At 36.4% G+C, this 26,120-nt stretch overlaps 1 protein-coding gene across 6 annotated transcripts in view; it reads right to left on the reverse strand.

Moving 5' to 3' along the window:
- AFG2A (AFG2 AAA ATPase homolog A) overlaps window positions 1–26,120 on the reverse strand; it is a 327,373-nt gene that overhangs the window by 48,028 nt on the left and 253,225 nt on the right. For 3 of the 6 annotated variants that reach the window (XM_004474658.3, XM_071214813.1, XM_071214823.1), the window contains one exon: window positions 20,846–21,010. In XM_004474658.3, the coding sequence (XP_004474715.2) occupies window positions 20,846–21,010 (165 nt within the window). Of the gene's footprint in view, window positions 1–7,857; window positions 8,716–20,845; window positions 21,011–26,120 lie in introns of those variants that run through there. The other 3 variants (XM_071214811.1, XM_071214821.1, XM_058293016.1) reach the window with 2 other exon arrangements.

The raw sequence follows: 26,120 nt of genomic DNA on the forward strand, positions 1-26,120 counted from the left end.
ATATGCTAAGACTTTACAATAAAAGACCTGAAGTGAAAAGTGCACTGATAGGCAGAGAATATAAAATAATAGCACAAGACACATGGTTGAGATTCCAAAGTCAACAGGAATAATTCCCATAGCCATACAGAAGGAATGGGAAACTATCAGAAACTACTACAAGAAAGATCTGTCAGTAAAGCTTGCTAGCTTTAGTACACTGTGTATTCAGACATTTTCAGTATCTTTTGCCAACTTTATCAAGCGCTAGGTTAGGGAACCCATTTTAGGTTAAAGTTAGCAAAATCACCTGGCCAAGGGGACCCTGCTTTTTGTTTGTTTTTTAAATACTTAAGTCATTAGCCAAGATTTTGATGACAAGCCACTTTTACGATTTCTGACTTAAAGAAGCTTTAAGAATAATCTAAGAATGAAAGAGAAATAGGCAATGTGCTATGGGAGGTATGTAATCCAGGCTGGGGATGGCCAGAGAGGGCTTCCTGGAAGAGGTGGTAACTAAGCTAAGTGCAGAAGACTAAAAAAGAGTTCCATAAAGGTATAGTTATACAATTAAGTGTTCTTAAATACCCCTGGGTTCCTCATCTAATAAAATATTTTATCCCTATTGGAGCAGGGGGAGGATGTTCTTTAAAATGTTACAAGGAAGACACATAGCTGCTGTGCAGCTGATAGGCAGCTCTTTGTTGAAGAACAAAGCATACTGCTTTAAAGACAAGGTGCTACACAGTTAATGAAACAGACAGCTAATGAATCTTCAACCTTTAATATGCTTCTGTAAATTAAGACTGTTTTAATAAGGTCATCAAATGAAGATCGTGAGTCTCTTCAGATAAATAAGTAAAGAAATTGAACAATCCTGAACAAAACCAAACAGCTAATGTCTCCCACATTAAAGAAACATTATTTCTCAGAGTTTTGCTTAAATTCGCCAGCCCTCAAAGTTTCCAAATTACTTATTAAATTAAAAACATCAAAGAGATAAACCTAGATCATAAGTTACATTATGTACTAGTACCAACTACCATTTGGCATCACTTAGCTTCCTAATGCAAGTGACAGGGCTCTTAGAAAGGAACTCATTCATTTCTTTTCTGGTCTTTGTTCATCCCTTATATTGCTTGATACCACTAAATGAACTTTATTTTGTACTAGAAAAAGAAAAGCAGGAGAGAGAGATTAGGAAAAGCAAAGGTGAATGCTCACTATCTATATTAAAACTCCAAACGAGAGATTGTCTGTAATCACCCTCAAATATAAATGTGTATTTGGTTCTCCTGCCAACTGTTCATTCTCTAGAGTTGTTATAACATGTTAGAATAGAATGTATTCTACGGGCATTCTTAATAGTGTAATAAAAGGCTCTAATTTACTCAATGACAGTGATAAGGTAGCTTTGGTAATCCTGGGAAGCTGCACGATATGAACGTTAATTTGATTTCAGCAAAGTTTGATATTTTAATTCCCATGAATTGAGTATGAGAGCTGGGTGCATATGTGCACATAAACACATATATGTTTGTTGTGGCAACAGAAAAACTGCAAAACATAATAAATCTGTGTCCATGTAACAAGAAAAGTCATCTTAGATTGTCCTGTACCATTTACTATAATATTGTTAGGGTATTTTTTTAGTGTATCACCAGAAAGTCAGATATTGTTGAATACGTAAAGGGACATGCTGACATTTACTTAGAAATAGAAATTTTAAAATTAACTCTTGGTTGTAGTTGTGACTATAACTTTACTAAGTTTAAAAAGCAATCTTTGTTATCATACTAATTTCTTTTTAAATAAAATATTGGCTATTTCAAATCTTTTAATGATTGTTTTTATCAAGGGTCGTTTCTTCCCTTTAGAGCATGCTCTCAACTAATGTTCATTCATCCAGTTTCACCCCTTTTTAATCCCACACTAACTATACTAGTCTACTATGGGAAAATTTTACCAATAAGGGTCTAAAGATACTGATAATCCATCAATACCTCAAAAAAGGAGGACAAAGTGAACCATAGATTTTTTCACTCTAGATCTTGTCAGTCATTCTCAGCAGGCTTCAGGCATTCTCTGAATTTTTCTTTTTAATCACAGGTTTATTTTCACAGTAATGATGTGGTCAGACTGCAAAATACTTTAGGAATAATGGGTGTCAGTGGGTTCAATACAAATTAATTAGTAAAAGAGTCATACACAGGATATACTGAGAGATTGGAAGGTTTATCTAAAATGGACACCTGAAGTCCCAAACTTCCTTTATTAACTACAAAGTTTTATGTATAGACAACACTGATGATTTATGAAACTCTTTTGGAAGAAATTTTTTTTCTCTTTTATCACTTAGTATGCTTGAAAGAATCAGACTTAAAGACACAGATTGCTTAAAAGAAAGAGGAGCAATGTAAACTTTTTTTTTCAGGTACTAGGACCATAGATTGAACCCAGGACCTTGTATGTGGGAGGCTGGCATTTAACCACTGAGCCACATTGGTTCTCCTGACATGGCTCCCTCATCATTTGCTTGTTATGTTTGCTTGTTTGTTTTGCTCATTGTTTGCTGTTTTTTTTTCTTTTGGAGGCACCAGGAACCAAACCTGAGACCTCCCATGTGGGAGGAGGACACACAAATGCTTGAGCCACAGCCACTCCCACTGTAAACTCTTAAAAGTCATTGGAAAATATTTAAGTGGCAAATGGTAGAGGATTAAATTATTGCAAATCTGTTACTGGTTTCCTGAGGCAGCAACTTAGGGTTCCACAGAAAGTGACAGTTATTTTTTTCTCCATTAATGCATGAATCAGTAAATAGCACACTGCATGTAATTGTTAAGTGGACTTGAGTTCTAATCATAAAAATATTAAGAATGCAGTTCTAGCTAGAATCAAATAAAGAAGAATGTGGAGCACAAAAACAGTAGGCCAAGAGAATTCCAATATTTCAGGGCAGTATTTCTGTGTGATCTGGGTGTCATTTACCATCAGGTTCTTAGATTTAAAATCTGCTCCCCCTTAACTTTCCTCAGGAAGAAGCAAGGAAGAATCATGGTATACTGATTTATGTCTTGAGTTCTTTTAATGTGAGTAGTATTACCAAAGAATGATTGTGTTTTGTTGCTTTGTATTTACAAGGATATATTTTATTAGATATATTTGAGAGAGACATGACAATAAATTGTTATCATTAAAAATCCTCATTTCTTTTTCAATTAGGGTTCAAAAAATAGATACAGTATATGAAAAAATTATTTGCTTTAACTTTCTGTCTTACTATCTTATAATGTGGGCATATTACTGTTTTTTGTAGACAATTTCTCCTTCTACTTAGCTTTATACCATTTTAAAATACTTCGTACAATGTAAGATTAATACATTGATTATAAAACCTCAGAATTTTAAAGACAGAAAAACTCTCCAGAATGATTCATTTGGTAAAAAGAAACTGAAATAAAAGAGGTTAAGACTTGCCCAAGGTCACAAAGCTAACTGGCAGCACAGCCTAGGGAATGAGATTCTATCTATTATGTCACTGCCAATATGTGGTATGACATGGTTCAGACAAAGTTTTTAAAATGTAAATACTTCTTCTCCCTATAATGTACTTCTTCACTTAAAACTTCCCTTTCTCATCTATCACTTCCTAGTGTAGCTATCCTGTGTTTCAAAATATGGGCATATAGTACTGCTATTGTTTAATGTGTGATATACATAAATAAGGTCACATAAGTCCAGGTTAAAATCGCTCCTGCTGAGTTCGGAGTGTCCAGTTTCCCAGGATAATGTTTTTCTATTGACATGGGCAATAATATCTGATTCAAATAGTAGCATAACATTCAAAATAAGAGACTTTTTTTTTTTTTTTTTCATGGTAACAGTTCTTTCAGGGAATAATTCTCCCCATTAAAAGTTACAAATCATTATGGTTATAAAATAAAAACAAAAATTAACTATTGGACAAATATGGTGATTTTTACCTATAAATATTTACACAACATTGAACAGAAACAGATTTCTTTCTGCAGAAAGAATACATTTAATATTTATTAAATATCTTTTATTAAGAACATCATATAAGAGAATTCTAGCTACTAAAATCTTATCTTTTAGTAAAGTAGTATAAGCATTTTATAATTTTCCTAAGTGAGACATATTTTAGAACTAAACTTCCTATATAAATTTCAAATTACAAAAATGAATCACTGAAACAAACAGAAATTTTGGTACTTTGATAATAGTACTTTCAGATTTTGTAAGCCAAAGACTAGAAAAAGATGGTCTTTAAGCATGCCTGTTTTATGGGTCATGCCTAAGGATTGGTGACCAAATATTTATAGATATTTTTTGTGGTCACCCCTCGGGCTGAAGTGTGGTTTGCTGGCCTGGCGAGGGGAGCGGCCGTGGTAGGCCTAATTCCGCTGCCCCCATAATAGGGTGGTTGGTCGGGCCCACCGCCACCCCTGAAGGAAGCTCGGCATGGGCGCAGAGTGCCCTCGGGTCTCCCCTTCTCGGCAGCCATGCTTCCGCGGCCGCCCCTCCTCCCAGATGGCACCACCCGATGCCTTGTGGGGCGGCACCCTTCTTCTTCCTTCTCCCTGCGCAGGCGCAGGGCGGAAAATTCCAGTCTGCCCTTTTCCCCTCCCCCGACAGCAGCAACAGCCAGGTGTGGGCGGAAAAATCCAGTCTGCCCTTTTCCCTCCCCCCCCCCCCCCACAGCAGCAACAGCCAGGCGTGGGCGGGAAACTCCAGTCTGCCCTCCACCCCAGCAACAGCAGCCACCAATCCCTAAACCCTGCCCCTTCCCCCAGCAACAGCGACAGCCAATCCCTAACCACCACCCCTCCCCCGTCCAGTACCGCCCACTGACCTTTCGCTGGCAACCAATCAGAATAGGGCGTGGCTTCGACCAATCAGCCTTCCCCAGCCCCTATAAAACTGTTGCCTCTCCCTCAATAAAGTGGACTTGCGTGTTTACCTTGTCTCCGCGGTAGTTCTTCTGCCGTGCGCCCTCCAGTCCTGAGAGCCCCCGACAAGGGCCTGGCCTCCCTTGTCCCCAGTTCGTTGCCTGCTTCTCCGGGCGACCCCTTCGTCGCCTGCTCCTCCGGGCGACCCCTTCGTCGCCGGCTCCTCCGGGCGACCCCTTCGTCGCCGGCTTTGCCGGGCGACCCCGTTAGCCGAACTGCGCAACCCCTTGTGAGACCGATCCCTCGTCTGCTGCCGGACCGACCCCTCGTCCCAAGTGGGACCGACCCTTCGTCCCAAGCGGGACTGACCCCTCGTCCAGAGCTGGACCGACCCCTCGTCCGCAGCCAGACCCCACCTCTACCGACCGAGCAAACCGTTGCAATTTTTCTTTTGAAACTCTTTGATACCCTGTATAGGGAATACATTTCCAAAAATCTTGCATAAAAAGATCTAGCAAAGAAGAGGTTCTTGCAAAAGGACAGAAAGTGATTATTAGGGAAATGAATGTGGCTCAACCAATTGGGCTCCCATCTACCATGTAGGAGGTCCAGGATTCAAAGGCCAGGGCCTCCTGGCCAGTGCAAGCTGGCCCACGCAATGAGCTGGCCCACACAGAGTGCTGGCCCACGTGGGATTGTCGCTTGTGCAGGAATGTCACCCCGTGCAGGCGGGCCGCCCTGCGTGGGAATGCTGCCTAGAGTAGGAAAGCCGCCCCGTGCAGAAGTGCCTGCTGATGCAGAAAACTGGCACAGCAAGATGATACAAGAGACACAGAAGAGAGAAAATAAGAAGATACAGCAGAACAGGGAGTCTAGGTGGCGCAAGAAAGTAATTGCCTTTTTCCTACTCTGGAAGGTCCCAGGATCGGTTCCTAGAGCCGCCTAATGAGAATACAAGCAGACAAAGAAGAATGCACAGAGAATGGACACAAAGAGCAGACAACAGGGGGAATTGGGGGGGGGGGGGGGAGGGGATAAAATAAATTTTTAAAAAGTGATTATTAATTTTCTCTTTAACTCAGTTACTATCTTTTTGGTGCTTGCGTAGGAAACTAGGTTTTTTTCATTTTTAAGTGTGAATTTCCTCTTAAATTGGACCTTCAATCCAACATTCTTTTAAGAGGAAATTACTGTTATCAAACAAAATCTTACAGATTAAAATGGTATTGGCCCTCCTGAACCCCAGGTACAAGCCTCTGCATCTTCCTGCTCTGCTCCTAACCTTTAACCCTGAGACACTCCTGAGGAATCCTAGGACTTGAAGAGAAAGGTTTGGTTTTTTTTTTAGATTTATTTATTTATATCTCTCCGCCCCCCCCCTCCCCAATTGTCTGTTCTGTGTCTATTCACTGTGTGTTCTTCTTTGTCTGCTTCTGTTGTTGCCAGCGGCATGGGAATCTGTGTTTCTTTTTGTTGCGTCATCTTGTTATGTCAGCTCTCTATGTGTGCGGCGCCATTCCTGGGCAGGCTGAACTTTCTTTTGTGCTGGGCGGCTCTCCTTACAGGGCGTACTCCTTGCATGTGGGGCTCCCCTATGCGGGGACACTCCTTGTGCACATCAGCACTGCGCATGGGCCAGGTGCACCCGGATCAAGGAGGCCCGGGGTTTGAACCGTGAACCTCCCATGTGGTAGACGGATGCCTTAACCACTAGGGCCAAGTCTGCTTCCCAAGAGACAGTTTTAAACCATCCTCTCAAAGACAAGGATTTCCCAATTATAAAATCACTCACTACAAAGTTTTCTATTCCTATTACCTATCCTTTAGCCTCTATCACCAAAGTCCGATGTTAATAAGGCTCAGTAAATGTGAAGGCAGTGTTTAAGACTTGGGTAGACTAATAGTCATTAAATTAAGCATTCTGATTAGATATAAGGTGAAAATATAATCTGTATATAATAGGAAAGACTAGAAGTTCTTTCAGCCAAATTGTAGTTTTATTTATGTTCACTGGATTCTTTTTGGTGTAGAATAACCTTTTTTATAAGGCACCTTGAGCTCTTCAAGTATCCAAAAGATCAGTAGAAGTAGAAAGGTAAAGGGGACAAGGAATAAGAAAAACTGTAGGAAGCAGATCAGGGAAAGCTTGTTGTCCCTGTGCAGGCTGACCTGCGAAATATTCTACTGTTAATACATTATAAGGAATACTTCTGAGTTCTTTTCTATTAATTAATACCACCTGAAAATCCACCAGTTAGAGATTCATTTGGAAGAAGATAAACTTTTCAAAAAATGTTAATACCTCTGGCAGTGATAGCGATAATTAGAGTGAATTGGTTCGTCAGATGGTATTCTTATCGGACAACTGTTTGGGTCTGTCAAAAGATGCACTTAGAAATAAGACTTGAGAACGCTGAGAGTGTAAGGTGGGACAGGGACCTTGGAAGATGAACCAGGGAAATCTACAGAACAAGATAAGGTACAGATTAATTTTGCCTAAACTAATTTTGTCCAGGGCTTGCCCTGTGGCTGAGGGTGGGTGGAGGTGGGGGAGAAATCCTTTTCCTTTTGTTCCTTTAATAGTGCATGTTCTCCTGCTCCCAGGATCTAAAACTCAACTACTGTAGACAACTACTAATAGATTACTTACTCTAAGGGCATAATACATTTCAGGGGACTAGCCTGGGAAGCTAACCACCATAGCAACATCGTTTCTAGAAGTAATTGTATTCTGAATTCTCAATAGGCAACTTACAGTACAATGTTGGTTAACTAGGAATTGCCTATAAATCATCTGAATTCTGCAGATATTTTAGGCAGAAATTAGTGATTATAAATTAATAGAAATAATCTTTTAATTAAAAAAAGAAATCCAAAACATAATGTGATCTGATTTATAACAGACTTTTAAAAATTAAAGGCAATTATCCTTAGGAAGAAAAAAAAACAACTCTCAAACTTATCAGGCATTGAGATTCTGGTTTGTTTTATTTTTTCCACTCAGTCTGTGGCTTTCTCTGTGAAGTATATAAAATGGTAGCAAGACTCTTATTTACCTTATTTTATATTTTGTGTGTTTAGAATTTGACTACAACATGAATTATACAATGATTATTTAAAGTATTGGCTATGAAAGGAACCATACAATTTTTATGGGTAGTAAGCTTATAAGGCATGATCAGCTTTTATACAGGGTTATAATGAAACACAGCTTTACAGATGTAGATGGTTCAGGTAGCAAGTCTACTGAATCTTGAAATACCCATAAAAACTTATGTTTATGCCATGTGGAGGTCCTCAGAATATATCACTACTGAGTAGCAAAAATAAGTTTAAAACAATACAGAACACAGTAAAACAATATTTTATGCCATAAGATATTATAACACAATTATTATAATGAGGTCCCTTTTGATACTAATTATAATAAACCACTTTGTATAGGATCCAAAATGATAAGCTAGATCACATTATAACTGGATTCTACTGTGCTTCAATTTTTACATCATTTATAAGGCTGTAAATATGGATCAAGTCTTATCTTTATTTTTCATTATGCCCCTAAAATTCATTTATTATTATTATTTTTTTATTCTCTCTCCTCCCCCCTCCCCCAGTTGTCTGCTCTCTGTGTGTCCATTTGCTGAGTGGTCCTTTGTGTCCACTTGATTCTTGTTGGCAGCACCAGGAATCTGTGTCTCTTCTTTGCTGCATCATCTTGCTGCGTCAGCTCTCCGTGTGTGCGGCGGTGCACACCATAAGGGCGGCTCTCCTTACGGGGCACACTCCTTGTGTGTGGGGCTCCCCTATGTGAGGGACATCCCTGCGTAGAATGGCACTCATTGCATACATCAGCACTGTGTGTGGGCCAGCTCACCACACAAGTCAGGAGGCCCCAGGTTTGAACCCTGGATCTCCCATGTGGTAGGTGGACGCTCTATCAGTTGAGTCAAATCTACTTCCCTAAAATTCAATTATTGATTTCCAGTTTTATTCAAGCACAAAATGAATGAACATATTACTATGCCTTGCTTTATATAATAAAAGTTCTAAAAATATGTAAAATTTTTTTTGAAAATAAAAACAAAAAAAAATACCTTAAATGCACTGAAGGTTTAATTTCCCCATGAAAATATCCCTGTAGGGTTCCAAATTAAAGCAGGCTAGACATGACAGGAAGAATTTTTTTTTGATATATTGTACACAGCAGGTGCCCAATATTTATTTTATAAATGAATGACTATTAGAGGGGTGAAATCATAGTATACGGTCTTTTATTAAACTATAAGGAAACCACAAATGAAACATCAGTCCAACTTCTGTACATCAGTGCATATGTGCATATTTCATGCTGATTATGGCCACTTTAGTTGTACAACAAGGAAATACATTTTGTATTGACAATTTTTGAATTCATCATCCTCCTAGTCTACAGCTTTGATACTTAGATTTATGACATGGAATAGGCAAAAAAAAAAAAAAAAAGAAATCCTAGGGACTACTAATTTTATATGAAATAATATTTGGTCTATTATATTTTTTTAAGGAATCTGGCAAGAAGAAGAAGAAGGAAGAAGGAAGAAGAAGAAGAAGAAGAAAAAGAAGAAGAAGAAAACTAAATAAATGCTTGCTTTTAAATATAAAACCACTCCTTAAGGATTCTTTTGTTTTGGCCAAATGCCAAAAACAGTTTCAGTAATACTTAAAAAAATTCTGAATGACACAGATGGGATCTCTTTTCATAAGACTTTCATGCTACTTTACTGGAATTGTAGTTGGTGCTGGGGTTTAAGATATATCTAGGGGATTTGAATCTCTGGACTGACAATATGATAGTCAGGCCCTGAGCCTCAACAGACTTCAACTCCTACACTCTCATTTATTGGACTTACCCCACTCAGCTAACATGGAGTTGAAGAATGTCAACCACCACACCATGGAGCCTAGAGTGCCTACAACTGAAAGCAGGAGGATTGCATCCAGTATCCATGTGGAATCTAAGCCTCCTCTTGACAAAGAGGTGCAATGGACACAACCAATCCAAGGTCCACAGAGAAAATGTGGCATTGGTGTGGGAAAAGTGGCCATGGTGGCTGCTGGGTGCGGGGAATGGGAGGAAGAGATGAGATGTGGAGGCATTTTCGGGACTTGGAGTTGTCCTGGGTGGTGCTTCAGGGACAATTACCGGACATTGTAAATCCTCCCAGGGCCCACTGGATGGAACGTGGGAGAGTATGGGCTATGATGTGGACCATTAACCATGAGGTGCAGCGATGTCCAGAGATATACTTACCAAATGCAATGGATATGTCATGATGATGGGAGAGAGTGTTGCTGTGGGGGGAGTGGTGGGGTGGGGACGGTGGGGTTGAATGGGACCTCATATTTTTTGAATGTAATATTTTTTAAAAATGAATAAAAAAATTAAAAAAAAAATTCTGAGTGAAAGAAAAAATAATTAAGTTGTGATCTGAGCAAACTTCAACTGCCACAATTTAAAAAGTGGCAACGTGTATTACACCTAATGATTTTTTGCTTCCAAAAGAACATGAAAATCTTCTTACAAATTTTGAAACAAATGAGCAAAAGGGAACTAGTTATTGCTAGACAATACCAGAAATAATATTTTGAAGTTAAAAACAAAAATCAGACATCCCTGCAATTAAATCTTTCTACTTTTCTTTTATCTTAAGGTAAGGTTAGATCCTGATTTTAAATTTCCAGAACCTAGTGGAGGGCATATTTAAGAAGAATGTAATGCCTGTATAGTAACTCCGAGCAATCATTTTAGAGTTTTGGTAAGATGTGAACAGAATGAGAGTTTGCAGAACTCTATGTCACTGGGGATGAAGAATGAGAACATGCCTATGTGACCATCGCATACCCAATGACAGATATGTGGGACTTTTGTCCTTAGTGTTAGGATTCTAGGCTTTACTTACCTTTGGTGTAATCCTAATCTAAATGAAAGGATGTAGCAATAAGGTATTATTATTTCTTAAATGATTTTCAACCTTCTAAGTGTGCAGGAGTCGCTATTTTCTTTTAAAATAACAAGACTTATGTAAAAAAAAAAAAGGAACTAGAAATTACCTTAAAGAATATGCTGGAAGAGGAATGTTATATAGACAATTTGTAAAGAAACATTAGCTTTATAGACTTGAACATGAATACATCTTTAATAAACAGGGATTATACTTTTTAAAAATAGAGATTATAGACGTTTATAAATAGCTTAAATATATTCTAATTATAAAATACAGCTTGTGTTTAAAGAACATGCCATTAAAACTTAAAGCATATACATGAAATACATGTTCACAAAGTAAGCAAAAATATAAAAAATAGGCAAATTATAGATTTTTATGCTAGAGATGAATTAAATTAGATTTACTGATTATAAAAAAAATTAAAACATTTGAGTACTTGGTATGCACTTACTAGGATAAGCACCTTTTTAAATTATCTAATGTTGACAACAACTCTAAGAAGTAGGGACTTCCTACGCATGAAGAAACTGGTCACAGAATGTAACCTATTTCTATAACCCAGGTGCTTAACCATAATGCAATTTCACATAGTAAAAAATGTTCTTAAAAGAAGAAATAGTTTTCATATATATAGGTGGCACAGTTTCCTTATATAGATTAATTAGGATTAGCTTTCCATCACCTCAAATAACCAAACCAAAATATTCAACTCTACCAAAATCCATACTATAGAGATAACAGCAGGTTTTGCATATTAAAACAAAACAAAACAAAACAAAACAACCATGGGCTCTTATCTATCAAGTTATATTCCCCCAATTTTACCACTCTTTTCAAGATGAAGAAGCACAGATCAAACATTTTGTGCAAGAACTCTGGAGAACTAGCACAACGCAATAGAAAGACCAAGAAGTTGAAAGAGGAAAAACAAAACAGATGTCAAAATGGTCAAGTCAGCAAAACCATTGGTCTGAGTTAATTCTCCATTGATGCATATTTAGGTTGGATTTGACGTTTGGAGACTAGATGATCAGGTAGATCTTGACTAGCTTGTTGCCTGGACATACTACTTCCCTACAAAACAGCTTCCATATTTGGTTAGAAAGTGCTTTATTAAGTTTATTGCTAGGTGGCCTCTGAATCAACATCCATTTCCTTTCTGACTAATGCTTCTTTAAGCTGACAGAAGTTTTAAACACCCGGCAAGGAGTCAGCAATACAGGTATGGCAGCACAAGGTGTTCCCAAGGATGATATGCTTTGGTGTAAACATCCTATCTAAAATAGCCTTCAGGTAAGCAGAATTAAGATAACTCTTGTTGCCAATTTAAGTAGAAAATGAAGTTTGGAAATATATGAACATCTATTTCAGTGCATGAAATATTTTCTTTGGTTGGAGAGTATGAAAGAGAAGGTTGACATCTCCATGATAATTTGAAAAACTATCAATTATAATGTACAACATTATAGCATTATAACTTTGTAACCTTTAGTTACTTTCCTAAGTTTAGGGAAAATGAGCTACTACATTCTTCCATTGTATAACACTTTTTAATCCAAACACCTCCAAAATCACAGATATTGAATTTAACTATATTATCCTAGGGAAATGCTTTGCTATCATTTGAAATCAAAGCAGAAAAATCAAAGGAATCAAAGAAAAAAAGAAATCACTGGCCGTGGAATCCCTGAATAGGTAAAGCTTTCAAATCTATTCAGTAGAAAATTATTAAAGTTTGCTAAGATGAATTTTATTAAAATCTGAGTTTTATGCACTGTTGGCATCTTCCTCTGACATTCCTCTGGTGCCATGATTAGGATCTCTAGACCACATTAGCAAAGTCCCAAGATCCCAGGTTTATAAAAGCATTGTAAAGGAGGCATCACCATGTTACACATCTACTGAGGTCCAGCCATTAGGTGAGTCCTTATACAATTAATTTAATTGATGAAAGGTATAGAAGCACACAGATTTTTAGCAGTAGAAGGGAACACAGAGATTATACTTCCATTCTCTTTTAAGATAAGAACTGATAAACTGATTTGCTGAAATTCACACTGCAATAAATGGCCAAGGTGAGACTAAAGTTTGGGTCTTGACTGTGACTAGCATGTAGATCATAAAATGCTGTGTAGGGCTGGCTTAAAAATGACAATTCCAAATATCTCTGTTTAGCATATGCTGGTTTTTGCTCTGAAGGATCCTATCATAATTCATTTACAACAGGATAGTCATATTCAGGCCAATGAAGAGAGCTGTGGAGATAAGGTTCTTGCCCTAGGAGTTATATTCAAAGTTAAATGTAATTGTATGACATGGAAGACATAATCTACCCAACTTCTAATATTTTTGTCATTTATATCAGGTCCTGTATCTAGCAGGTTTAATGTGCTAATGCTATATAAAAGAAATCTTTAATATTCCCAAATTATCCCCTTCAGAAAATTTTGTCACACCAAATCATAAACAGCCACAGAAAGCAGATTAACTACTTTGAGATATAAAATCAAAATCTGTTTATTCAATAAATATGTATCAACTCTCAATGAGATGCTGTGCTAGGCACTGTTAAGGCATATGAAGATACATAAGCCAAAAGTAAGACAACCTTGTACAGATATGAAAGTTTTGCCTATATAAAGATATCCAGCTAAGGGAGCAAATTGGGGCTAAAACATAGAACAAACTCTGTTTGACAAGCCTTTTGTCCCTCTCATAGGAAGCTGTCTCCAAGTGGGAGAAGGAATATCTTTTTTCTAATTCACATAAAGGTGATCCAAGGACTAATAATAGCTCTGGATGCAAATGTCACTTATTTTTCAATGTCACAAATCTAAACATAGCACTCTCTTATTAAATTTTTAAATGGTTCTCCATTTGTAAAGGAGAAAGGAAATTTCAAATAATATTCGAGATGCTGGACATTTAAGTCTGACCTACTTTTTCTGCTTATCCCCTATTACTTCCAGATGCAGATCCTTTCTTGTAGTCTTATTCAGCCTCTAACTAAGGTTAGAACATACCAGACATCTCTTTCATGCATCTTTGCTTTCTATGTGCTAGGAATGCATCTTTCCAGTCCGATTCTATTAGGGGGAATGCCTATTCACCCATTAAGACCCAGATCAAATATTCTTTCTGTGTATCAACAGTTAAGTCCAGGTAATATGAGTTATCTCTTCTTCCTTGCTTCTATAGTATAAAAGTATATTTTATAGAGGGAGTGGATATGGCTCAAGCCATTAAGTGCTGCTTGCCACATGGAAGGTCCCAGTTTTGGTTCCCAGTGCCTTCTAAAAACAAAGACAAACAACAAACAAACAAAAAACCCAATTCAGGGGAGCCGAACTGGCTCTGTGGTTGAACTCTGGCTTCCCACTTACGAGGTCCTGACTTCAATCCCTAGCCCCAGTAACTAAAAAAAAAAAAAAAAAAAAAAAGGTTTTTATATAGAATTTAGTTGTCTATATATCTTTCCCTCTAAACTGTATATATCATTCACATTGCCTGGAAAATATGAAAAATGACTGAAGAAAACCAGTTCCTAACTTCAGGGAATTTACATTTTTCTGGGAAAATGAAAACAAGGTAGGTAAAGATAATTGCTGTAGAAAAGTACATATAAGATGGTACAAGATGTTCCATATTTGTTGCTTAGCTTATGAAATCACTATCTACAAATATAGGCAAACCTTAAGCAAAGATTCAGAGATGCCAAGGGGAACTATGACAGTTTCAAAGATTTGTCCGTTGACTCTGCTAGAAAGAGATCATGAAAATAGTCTTCCACAAGAAGTTGACAGATCTGGTTTCTGGTTCTGGGTTTGTCAACTATTTGCTGTGAGACCTAAGACCACAATTTGCTCTATTCTAAATTCTAGTGATTTTGTTTGTTTGTTTGTTTTGTTCGTTTTGTTTGCTATTGCACTGTTCCCATGGAGTTTTAGTGCAAAAGGGTTGCCAGTCCTTTGGAATTCTTATCCTATGTTGTTAGATAAACTAGTCAGATAAACAGCCAAACTATGCCAGTACCAATATATGGATCCTGATTTTTTTGTCTGAGGAAAATTGTCACAAGAGATTTCATGTTAGAAGAATAGGGACATCCTAAATGGTTATAATTGCTCCTTCTGTTTGGATTGTGGAGATAAAAGAGAGGAATATTAATCAGCAAGCTAGAAAAATAACTTAAGGCTTTTTCTTTATTAGCTATGATAGTTCAAGAATGGTAAATAAAACCCTCTTGCACTAAACAGGCATTACTGGAAGGTGCTATTTTAATGTCAGGCTGAATGAAGACCTTGTGCTATTATTAGATCTAGTAGAGCATAGACTACAAAATGGAATTCAGGGCAAGACAGGCCATTTTAGTATGGATAATAGGGATAACCAGATTAGGCTTACATGAAGTTATAGCTTTTTGAAAACTTAGTGTAAAACAGAGTTAACTCTAACAAATTGCTTTTAAAAGAGCTTCTGCAGCTGGATTCATAAGATTACACTAAAAAATCACCATATTAAACAAATGTTTATATATTAAAGAAAGGCATAAGAGGCAAATTCAATTGTCATTTAGCTTTAGATAAACTGTTTATCTGATTATTGAGGCAACACAATATATATTGTCATCTTGTAGCAAAATCATTCAATATTTTTGTGCTTAATATAATTACTATACAGGAGGGAGGAAAAAAGGATGAAGATAAAATAATATTTATGAAGCACCCTTGTTGTGCCAGGCACTGTTTCTTGGTGCTTTTATATTTGTTATCTCATTTAACCCCCGATACGACTTCCGATACACAGATATCTTACAAATGAGGAAAGTAATGTTCAAAGAAGTTAAGTAACTTGCCTGAAACCTCCCCAAAAGAGCTAGAATTCTATTAAAGGCCTAAACAACCACAACATTTGAATCTTTTTTTCTTCCCCACTTTTTTTTTTTTTACACTGCTGGAGGTTAAAACCGTAAATCTTGATATATGAAATACATCCATTAATCTTGATATATGATATATGAAATATATATGAAATATATCAAGGTTACCTATATTATTTGTAAACTGTATGGTTGATACCTGACTTTTAGACATATGTTGCTAATTTCATTTAATGAGATAAAAATCACTAAAAGGAGAATAATATCCAAATAGAGAAAAAAATTCAACCCAAATTTTTACAGAGTTTAGCCTTTAGGCTATGTCAGGAAATTCTTATACACAAGGAAAGTATGGACCTTACTCATCCCCTCTGTTCTCAAGAACATGGCACATGGGGTAGCCAGCCCAGTTATGGCTTTGATGTACATATATTTGTGATACTTGATTTCCTGTAAGTGGGTAAGATAAAAGTTTGCCTAAAGAAACTAGGATAAATTTGATAAAAGACACATGAATAAATGAAGTGGAATCTGCTACAAATAACTTGGAAAAAAAAATCAAAGCAAAAGAAAACAATAGCTATAACCAAAAAAAGACTTATTATTTCCTCCTGAAATGAATTCCCATCTGCTTTTAAATGGCAACATGTTTTTCCATTAACTAGGAGACACAGCCAAGAAGCCAAGGACAATGAGGCCCATGGCCACAGGGGAGCAGTGGGCAGCCTAGAGTACTGAAGGATGTGCCGCCCACTTCAGCCTCTTCAGGGATCCTGCTCCCCAGTACCTGCCTTCCCCTTCCAGCTGGCAACACACTTCCTCCTGAGGAATAAAAAATGCTTTCATTCTCTATGTACCCTTTCCAGAGAGGGGGAAATGGAGTAGCTCAGAGAGGGCGTAAGAAGCGTTTCAAACACGGCCTGTGAAACTTTCATGGACAATGTTTATTGGGCAAAAAAATGCATCAAATAAAGGAAAATGTTTTTAAAAAAAGTATTTTCCCTTCCATCTATATCATAATCATTAAAAGTGTCACAACTGCATCCATCCCATACAGCCTCAACAACTTTTAAAATAAACATATAATTAACAGGGCCATCCTCAAATCCTCAATATTGGGGAATGAACAATGGACTAAAGTAGACTTACTACTATAGACGCGTTGTTATTCTAGCAATGGAAGTGCTTTTATCATTGATGTGGAAGTAGAAGCCCCTGGAAGTTCTGAGAAGAGGAAGAGGGAAAAATAGGAGAGGCTGAAGTAGTGGCACTAAGGTTCTGGCTTTGTACTCACTTTACTACAAAAAGGAATTACACATAGTTTTGGGTTTCAAATACTATAGCACCATTTTATTCTGTTGAAAGATAGAAAAAAAAGAAAGAAAGATGGGATCTTATGTTTATCTGAAGTTATAAGCTGTGCTAAATTTCTTATTTATTAATTTTATTTCTAAAAGCAATATAAGTAGCTTTCCTCAACTCTGTGAAATGCCTACATATTCAGGAAAAAGAAGTGTGGAACAAACCTATCTCATCCAAACTAAAAACCCTAGAGCTACTAAAATGTAGCTCTGGAATAAAATAATTATAAAATTGCAATAATTTACTGATTATAAATAGAACCACAGTGGAATATCCCTCTTCTAGCCAACCAACTGGGAAACAAAAATATAATTTGAAGAGAACAGAATTTTCTGCTACTTTTCCTGTATATATTCAGATATACAGATATACTTTCCTGTATATCTTGAGAAGAGCTGATAAATAATTCCTGGCACCAAATAAGGTTTTTTTCCCTTCACTTAGGCACAACTTCATTGGCTTTTGTTTTTGTTTTGTACTTATATATTACTACAATGAATTACTTCAAAGTGAGAAAGGCTCATTTATGCCATACTATTTTCCTACTTCACTCAACTCAAATGAAAGATTTATGGTTTCTTCTCTTCGCTGTTTCCTGTTAATTAAATATCCACAGTCCTGGAGACAAAACAATGAGTAAATGTGGGATTTATTTTGGTTATTGTTATCAGTTGTGAATGCTTGGTACACTAAGTCCAATTCCACAGGTAAATTTATCTACAGTGATCTTGGAGTACTAATGAGCTGTTACATATTAAGCTCTTTGGTTTTTAGAGAAGACAAATAAAAATGTTAGCAAGAAAACAGAAAGTAGAGTCCCAGATGTTAGATAATTCAGAATGAAAAGAACTGACAACTACTTACTTAAAAAATATCAATTTCCTGGTACAAATTCACATCAATGATATTCACAAGATATTTCTGTGTTGAGGAACAGTCTGCCCTTTTTTAAAGAAATACATGTAAACAATGCAGAACTACTTTAATGGAATTATATGTGGCAAATAAAAACAATCTAAATAAGAGCTGTTAGGGAGACAGACAGTGTTTATTATTATTCTTAAAAGTGAGGTGTGTGTTTTCAAAGAGGTCTTTCCTATTCCTACCAAGAGTATATTTTCACAGTTAAAGGCAAAATGTCTATTCCTTTTATTTTTTTCACAAGGGACCTTTGTTAATACACAAGCAGACTGAGGCAATTTTTCAAAATGATAAAAGACAATAATAATACTTTTACCAAGTCCTTTGTACTTCAGACTGCTTGCATGGTAACCCAAATTCATTTTTATGATCTTCTTGAGAAAAGAGGAGGGAGATTTGTGCCATCACCTCCATTTGACAGGTGAAGAAATCAAAGTTTAGAGAAGTATGTGACTGGTTGAAAACCAATATAATCAAGAAGTCCAGCACAAGAATCTTCTGACTTCTATTCGAGTGTTCTTTCCACTATACTATGTTATGCTACTTATCTGAAGACTACATTTTGAGGATAATAGAAGTCAGGTAAAAAATAATTCAGATATAATAAGGGCCAGGTAAAATACAATTTAACTTAGTGATTGTGGTGGTTTAAAGCTGTGTGTACCCCAGAGAAACAAATTCTTATATGAAATCCATTTCTGTGGTTGTGAACCCATTGTAAGTAGGATGTCTGGATGAGGTTATTTCAGTTAAGGTATGGCCCAATCCTATCAGGATAGGTCTTAAACCTATTACTGGAGTCCTTTATAAAGGAAATGAAATTCAGATAGATAGGAGAGAAAGCTACCAGAGAAGCAGAAGGTCAATGGTACCTAGAGGAGAAGGGAGAGGCCAGGAGAGGCCACCATGTGCTTTGCCATGAGAAAAAGGAGCCCAGGACTAAGGATCATCAGCAGCCAGTTCCAGAATCCCAGTCTTTGGTAAGAAATCACCAACTTGATGACACCTTGATTTGGACTTTCTCTTAGCCTCAAAACTGAGTTAAAAAATTTTAGTTGTTTAAGCTGACCTACTACATGGTATTTGCTTGATCACTCAAGGAAACTAAAACAGTGATATCTGTCATATAGTGCATTTTCTGTGGAATCTAAGCCCCCTCTTAATCTAGAGGTAGAGTGGACATCACCATCCCAGGGTCCACAGAATGGAGGAATAAAATATGGATTAGAGTGGACTTACTGATATTCTGCTATAAAACTATTGTGACTAGTAATAGAAGAAACTGTAGCATTGAGGTTGAGAAAGTGACCACAGTAGTTGCTGAGGGCAGGCAGAGGGAAGAAGAGATGTGATGTGGGGGCATTTTTGGGACTTTGAGTTGTCCTAAATGGTATTGCAGGGTCAGATGCTGGACTTTATATATCCTGCCTTAACCTACTGTACTGGGGGAGAGTATGAACTACAGGGTAAACTATTATCTATGTGGTGCAGCAGTGCTCCAAAATGTGTTCAACGAGTGCGAGGAGTGTGCCACAATGATGGAGGAGGCTGTTGGTGTGGAAGGAGTAGGGTGGGGGGTATATGGGAACCTCTTATATATTTTAATGTAACATTTTTTTGTGATGTACATATCTTCAAAAAAATACAGTTTACAAAAGTGATGGGTTGGGGGGTGGGGAATGAGGTATATGGGAACCTTTTATGTTTTTTAAAATGTAACGTTTTTTAATGTAACGTTCTTTGTGATCTATTAACTTTAATAAAAAAAGTGTAAAAAATTAAAAAAATTTAAAAGTGTCATATAAAATTGTTGGCAGTAAGCAGTTTTTGTTGCTTATGAACCCAGGCCATGGCTTCCATCTGCCAAGGTATTTTTATTATTATTTACTTATTAAAGAAATTGTGAGTTTATAAAACACTCATGTGTAACATACAGGATTTCCATATACCACCCCACCACCAACACCTTGATTGTTGTGGAACATTCATTAAAACTGATAAAAGACCATCCTAATATTACCACTAACTATAGTCTATACCTCACAAGGTGTATTTTCCCCACAAACCACCCTATTAACGCCATCTATTAGTATTTTACATTTGATATAATTCAAGTGAGAATGTTCTCATATTTGTCCTCTTAACCATAATCCCTCATCCACCACAGGGTTCACTATGTTATACAGACCCATATCTTATACATTCCACCCAAAGTGTACTCAGTGGCTCTCAGTTTTATCATAGAGTTGTGTTGTCATCACTTCAGTCAATTTAGAACATTTTCATTACTCCAGAAAGAAATATGCCCTACCCATTTATAACCCCTTATTGTTGACCATTAACAATGATATAGTACCTTTGCAGCCACTCATGCAAAAATATTACTGTAGTTCATAAGTTACATTAATTGTATTTTTCTGTAGTTCATAAGTTACATTAATTGTATTTTTCCAACATATCACCATACTCTTAACACCTTGTAATACTGAGGAACATTTGCTCCAGTTCACAAAAGATCATTCTTGTTTTGTACTACTAACCACAATCCTTATCCACCATGGAGTTCACTTTGTTACACAGTCACAAGATTATCCTCTAGCTTTCTTTCAATAGACATTTACATCCCTAGACCACCCCTTTCAGCCACATTCACATTTATAAATCAGCAGTGTTAGTTATACTCACTATAATGTGTTACCATCACCTCTATCCATTTCCTAACATTTACAATCAATCTTATAAAAAATTTCTACGTACGTTAAGCATTATCTGCTAAGGCATAATGAAGGGTATAGTCTTACCTCAGCTCCTGAATATGTATCTGTTTGGAGGATGAGTTGATCCAGGTCAACCTCATTACTGATTGGCATAGAGCAAAACTGCAGGTTAAATATTTCCCTTCTTGTTGTTGCATCTGGTAAAGGCACATAGATGATTCTATCAATTCTCCCAGGCCTCATCAAAGCCTATAAAGAAGATGGGACAACATGGATTAACCAATTTCAGAACTGATATTCCAAATCAAAGACACTTAAGAAAAGGGATTGTCCAGAATCTAATGAATAACCCATTATTATCCATAATTAATAAGTAAAACAGATCCTATAATCTATTTGGAAGATTCACACAATGTTCAAAGTAATTTTAAAAGTAGAAAAGCGATTATTTCTGGGAGGGCGTCTGCTTCTCAGCCATTGTCAAGTCAGCAGAAAACTATTAATATTTTCGTTTAGGGAAGTGTATATACAACTTGCATTCATCATATTGAAAGAACTTGCTTATAATTTCCTGCAACAGATGTCTTAAAATATGGGTTAAGGTGTTTCAAAGAGTTCTCAGAATTGTATAGCTCTGATAAAAGAATACTTCTAGAACTGAATGCAGTCAAATGAACTTCTTTAACAATTTATTAAAGCACAATGCCTAAATAACCTTAGAGTTAACGAGTTAATTTATTCAGAAAAGTTTATTGAACGTATATTATATACCAGACATTGTTCTTGGTACTAGGAAATAAGTATGAATAACATAGATATGGAGCTAAAATGCATAAAATGTGTGTGTGTGTGTGTGTGTGTGTGTGTGTAGCCTCCTCTCTGAGGAGGTAACTTATGCAAAGACCAAAGGAGTCAGCCATACAATAATCTGAGGAAAACCATTCAAGGTAAAGGGAACATCAAGTGCAAAGTCAAGAATGACTTTAATATGTTCCAGGGAAAGGTAAAATCCAAAATGGCAGAAGCATAGTGACAAAAGGAAAAGTAATAGGAGATGAGATCAGATAGATGGTCAGGGTCAGATCATAAGGCCTTGAAAGCCATTGGAAAGAGTCGGGGTTTTATTCTACTTGCAGTGAGAAGCCATTGAGAGGTTTTAAGTAAGGAACAAAATGATAAGATTTACTTTAAAAGATAACTCTTGTAGGACAATATCAAAAAGTCTAACAAAATGTGTATTTAGAAATCCAGAAAGTAAAGAGAGTCAGAATAGGGTAGAGAAAAAATTTGAAGAAATAAATGCTGAAAATGTTCCAAATCTGGTAAATTAAAAAATCTAAAATTACACAACCAAAAAGCTCAGTAAATCTCAACCAGGACAAATACAAAGAAAACTACACTTAGTTATATTGTGGTCAAACTTGTGAAATCCAAAGATAAAGAAAATCTTGGAAACAGTCAGAGAAAACAACACATGGCATACAGGGGAACAATGACTCAAATTTTAAAAAATTGGATAGCAGACACAAATGGAGCAATGCTTTTAAAGTAAAGTGATAAAAGGATAAAATGTCACCCCAGAATTCTAATCCCTAGGAAATTGTCCTTCAATAATGAGGACAAAATAAAGGTATTTTCAGATAAAAGAAAACAAAGAAAATTTGTTACCAGTAGACCTGCCCTACAAAAAATGTTAAAGGAAGTTCTTCAGATTGAAGAGTAATTATATAAGGTAGAAAACAGAATCTTCATGAAGAAGAGAATTGTATAGGAAACACATAAAACATGTAGATTTCTCCTACCCATCCCAATTTCTTTTTTAAAGGATTATTTTTGTTGCTGGAATAATCAGAAATGGCATTTCTTGAATATTTAAGAGACACTCATTTATAAGTAGTGGAAAAGAATACATTTCCATATGTGCATTTTGGGATATTTATGAAATATCCAGGAGAATATGATGGAAGCAAATAAGGAAGACAGGAACTTAGGCATGAAGTATCTCCTAAATTAAAAAATCATAAAAATTCCTAGATCATAAAGTAAAGACATTACAGCAAACACCATGTCAAAACCCCATGTGGATCAAAAGAAGAAAATTGAGAGTTCAGAAATAGATACATACTTCTATGGTTAACTATTTGTGATACGCCTACCAAGTCCACTTTTCTGGGATAGAACAGTCTCTTCAACAAATGGTGCTGGGAGAACTGGATACTCATAATTAAGAGAATGCAAGAGGACACCTATCTCTCTCCCTATACAAATCTAAGTTTTTTTTTAATCAAGCACTTCTAAATCCTTCCAGGCTCTACCCAATACCCAAGTCCAAAGTCAATTCCACATTTTTAGGTATTTGTTGTAGCAGCATCCTACCTTCTGGTACCAAAATCTATATCAGTCAGGGTTCTCCAGAGAAATATATGTATGCATGTAATGTGTGTGTATATGTTTGTGTACCCATAATATCTATATATAGAGAGAGAGATATTACGAGATTTATTTTAAGAAAATGGTTCATGTTATTGTGAGGACTGACAAATCTGAAGTTTGTAGGACAGGACTGCAGGTTGGAAGCTCAGACAGGACTCAATGTTGTAATCTTGAGGCACAATGTCTTCTCCAGGAAACTTCAGTTTTTGCTCTTAAGGCTTTCAATTGACTGGTTGAAGCCCACCTGCATTACTGAGGAATAATCTCTTTTACTTAAATTTAACTAATTGTAGCTATTAATCACATCTACAATATCTTCACAGTAAGATCTAGACTAGTGTTTGACCAAGCAACTGGACACCATGGCCTAGCCAGGTTGACACATAAAATTAACCATTATAGTGGACAAAAAAATCTGAACAGACACCTCACTAAGGAACCTATATTGTTAACAAGTAAGGACATGAAAAGATGCTCAACATCATTAGTCATTAGACCAATGTAAACTTAAATCACAATGAGATGCCATTACACTCCCATAAGAATGGCTAAAATTAAAAACACTGACAATACCAAATGTTTGTAAGGATATGGAGTTAAGTACAACTTACATACACTGTGAGAATAGTACAACCACTTTGGAAAACTGTTTGGCAATTTCTTAAAAGGTTAAATATGCCCTATCAGAGATGTAGAGTACCAAGAACTTATATATACACTACTGAGCATAGTTCAATCACTTTGGAAAACTGTTTGGCACTTTCTTAAAGAGTTAAAAATATCCTAGTATAAAAACCCAGCCATTACACTCCTATGTATTTACCTAAGAGGAACAAACATATATAAATAAAGGTTGTACATGGACGCTCACAGCAGCTTTTATTTTTCATGGCCAAAACTGTAAACAACTTAGTGTCCACCAATTCATGAATGGGTAAACAAAATATGTGTATCCAAACAATGGAATGTTCCTCAGCAATAAAAAGGAAGAAAATACTTAGTAACATGCATGAGTTTCGAAATCATTACACTGAGTTAAGAAGTCATTTATAAAAGCCATATATATACTATATGATAGAAATTATATAAAACACCAAAAAAAATGCCATCTTACCTAAAGTAAGAACAAACAGACCAATGGTTTTCTGGGGCTGAGAGCAAAAGGAAAGATGGAGTACAAAGGGGCAAACAGGAATATTTTGGGGATGATGGAAATATTTTGTACCTTGTTTGCAGAAATGGGTTCATTCACTGGTTTATGAACTGTCTAAATTAATTAAAATGTACATTTTAAGTTGATGCAGTAAATTATACCCCAATAAAGTTGGTTTCTAAAGAGTAGTGACTTGCATCTGTTAGGTTCTCAGTAAAAATTTTTCAGGTCATTGTTAGTAACAAAGTAGTTTGGGCAAAGTCATATAAGAAGTGGCTAATAACAGAAAGAATACTTATTTCACAAGTTCTTACAGACCAATTTCCATGATTTGGCCAGAAATATATGTGACAGGTCTCAAAATTTTAAACCACAGCCAACTCTTATAGTTTTAATTTACCTTACCATGTTTACGTTTAGAATTCTAAATGTATTCCTAAAACTTATGTAGCTGATACCATCATATCTCATATCAATGTTTCAAAAGCTATTCCAGGGAATATTAACAGATGTAATGGAAAACAAGTTAAATAAGTCTGGGAAACACTGGACAGAAACAAAATTGAACAGGTTTCTATATGCAGGACTTTTTGGAAACAATACTAACGGATAGTAAAAATCTCTAAGAGAAGGATGTAATAGTCTATAGAAATTCTATCCCCAGATTTTCAAATTTAATCTTAGAATATCTCAGAAGTTAATATTCCATTTTCAATGCTGTTGCATATTTTCCGTACATACTACCATACCTAGAACATAGAGAATGTCTGCCTGTTAATTCTTAAATTTTGTATAATTTGCAATAAAAAAATCAATTGCAAGGAAAATATACTACATATTTCCTATGTTAAAAAAAGGAATGTTTTAATTATTTGCATAGTAATTCCCACACTGAACACTATTATATTAGATGGACATGATACATGATCAGTTTCCTTGAAATGTACTTTTAAAGAATTCAAAATTGCATTTCAATCATGGAGATCACTTCTCTTTTAACTAAAACAAATACAGGGGTAAGTGGACCTGGCCCAGTGGATAGGGCATCTGCCTACCACATGGGAGGTCCACGGTTCAAACCCCGGGCTTCCTTGACCTGTGCAGAGCTGGCCGACACACAGTGCTGATACACACAAGGAGTGCCCTGCCACGCAGGGGTGTCCGCCGCAGAGGGGAGCCCCACACGCAAGGAGTGAGCCCCACACGCAAGGAGTGAGCCCCGTGAGAACCGCCCAGCATGAAAGAAAGTGCAGCCTGCCCAAGAATGGTGCCACACACATGGAGAGGTGACACAACAAGATGATGCAACAAAAAGAAACACAGATTCCCAGTACCGCTGATAAGGATAGAAGCGGTCACAAAAGAGCACAGAGTGAATGGACACAGAGAGCAGACAACCGGGGGTGGAAGGGGAAAGAAATAAATAAAAAATAAATCTTTAAAAAAATAAATAAAACAAATACAGGATTCAGGATATTAGGATGAGTTCAGTCAAAATATATTTTAAAATGATTAAAGATGCTATTTGGAACAACTAATATTTATGCAGCCCTTAACAATTTATAAAGCACTTGTTATATACTGTATCTCATTTAATATTCCCCCAAATCTTGTGACCTAGATACTATTACACTCACCATTAAGACATTAAGACAAAGAAAATAAGCTCCAAGATCACACAGTAAGTTGAGGAAAGTGGGCTGAAATTATGGGTCTTCGAATGCTGACCTGGTCCTTTATTATTTTACTGCCTCATCAGTACAAAATTATACT

This window comes from Dasypus novemcinctus, chromosome 1 (genome assembly GCF_030445035.2).
Source record: "Dasypus novemcinctus isolate mDasNov1 chromosome 1, mDasNov1.1.hap2, whole genome shotgun sequence".
Lineage (NCBI taxonomy): Eukaryota > Metazoa > Chordata > Mammalia > Cingulata > Dasypodidae > Dasypus > Dasypus novemcinctus.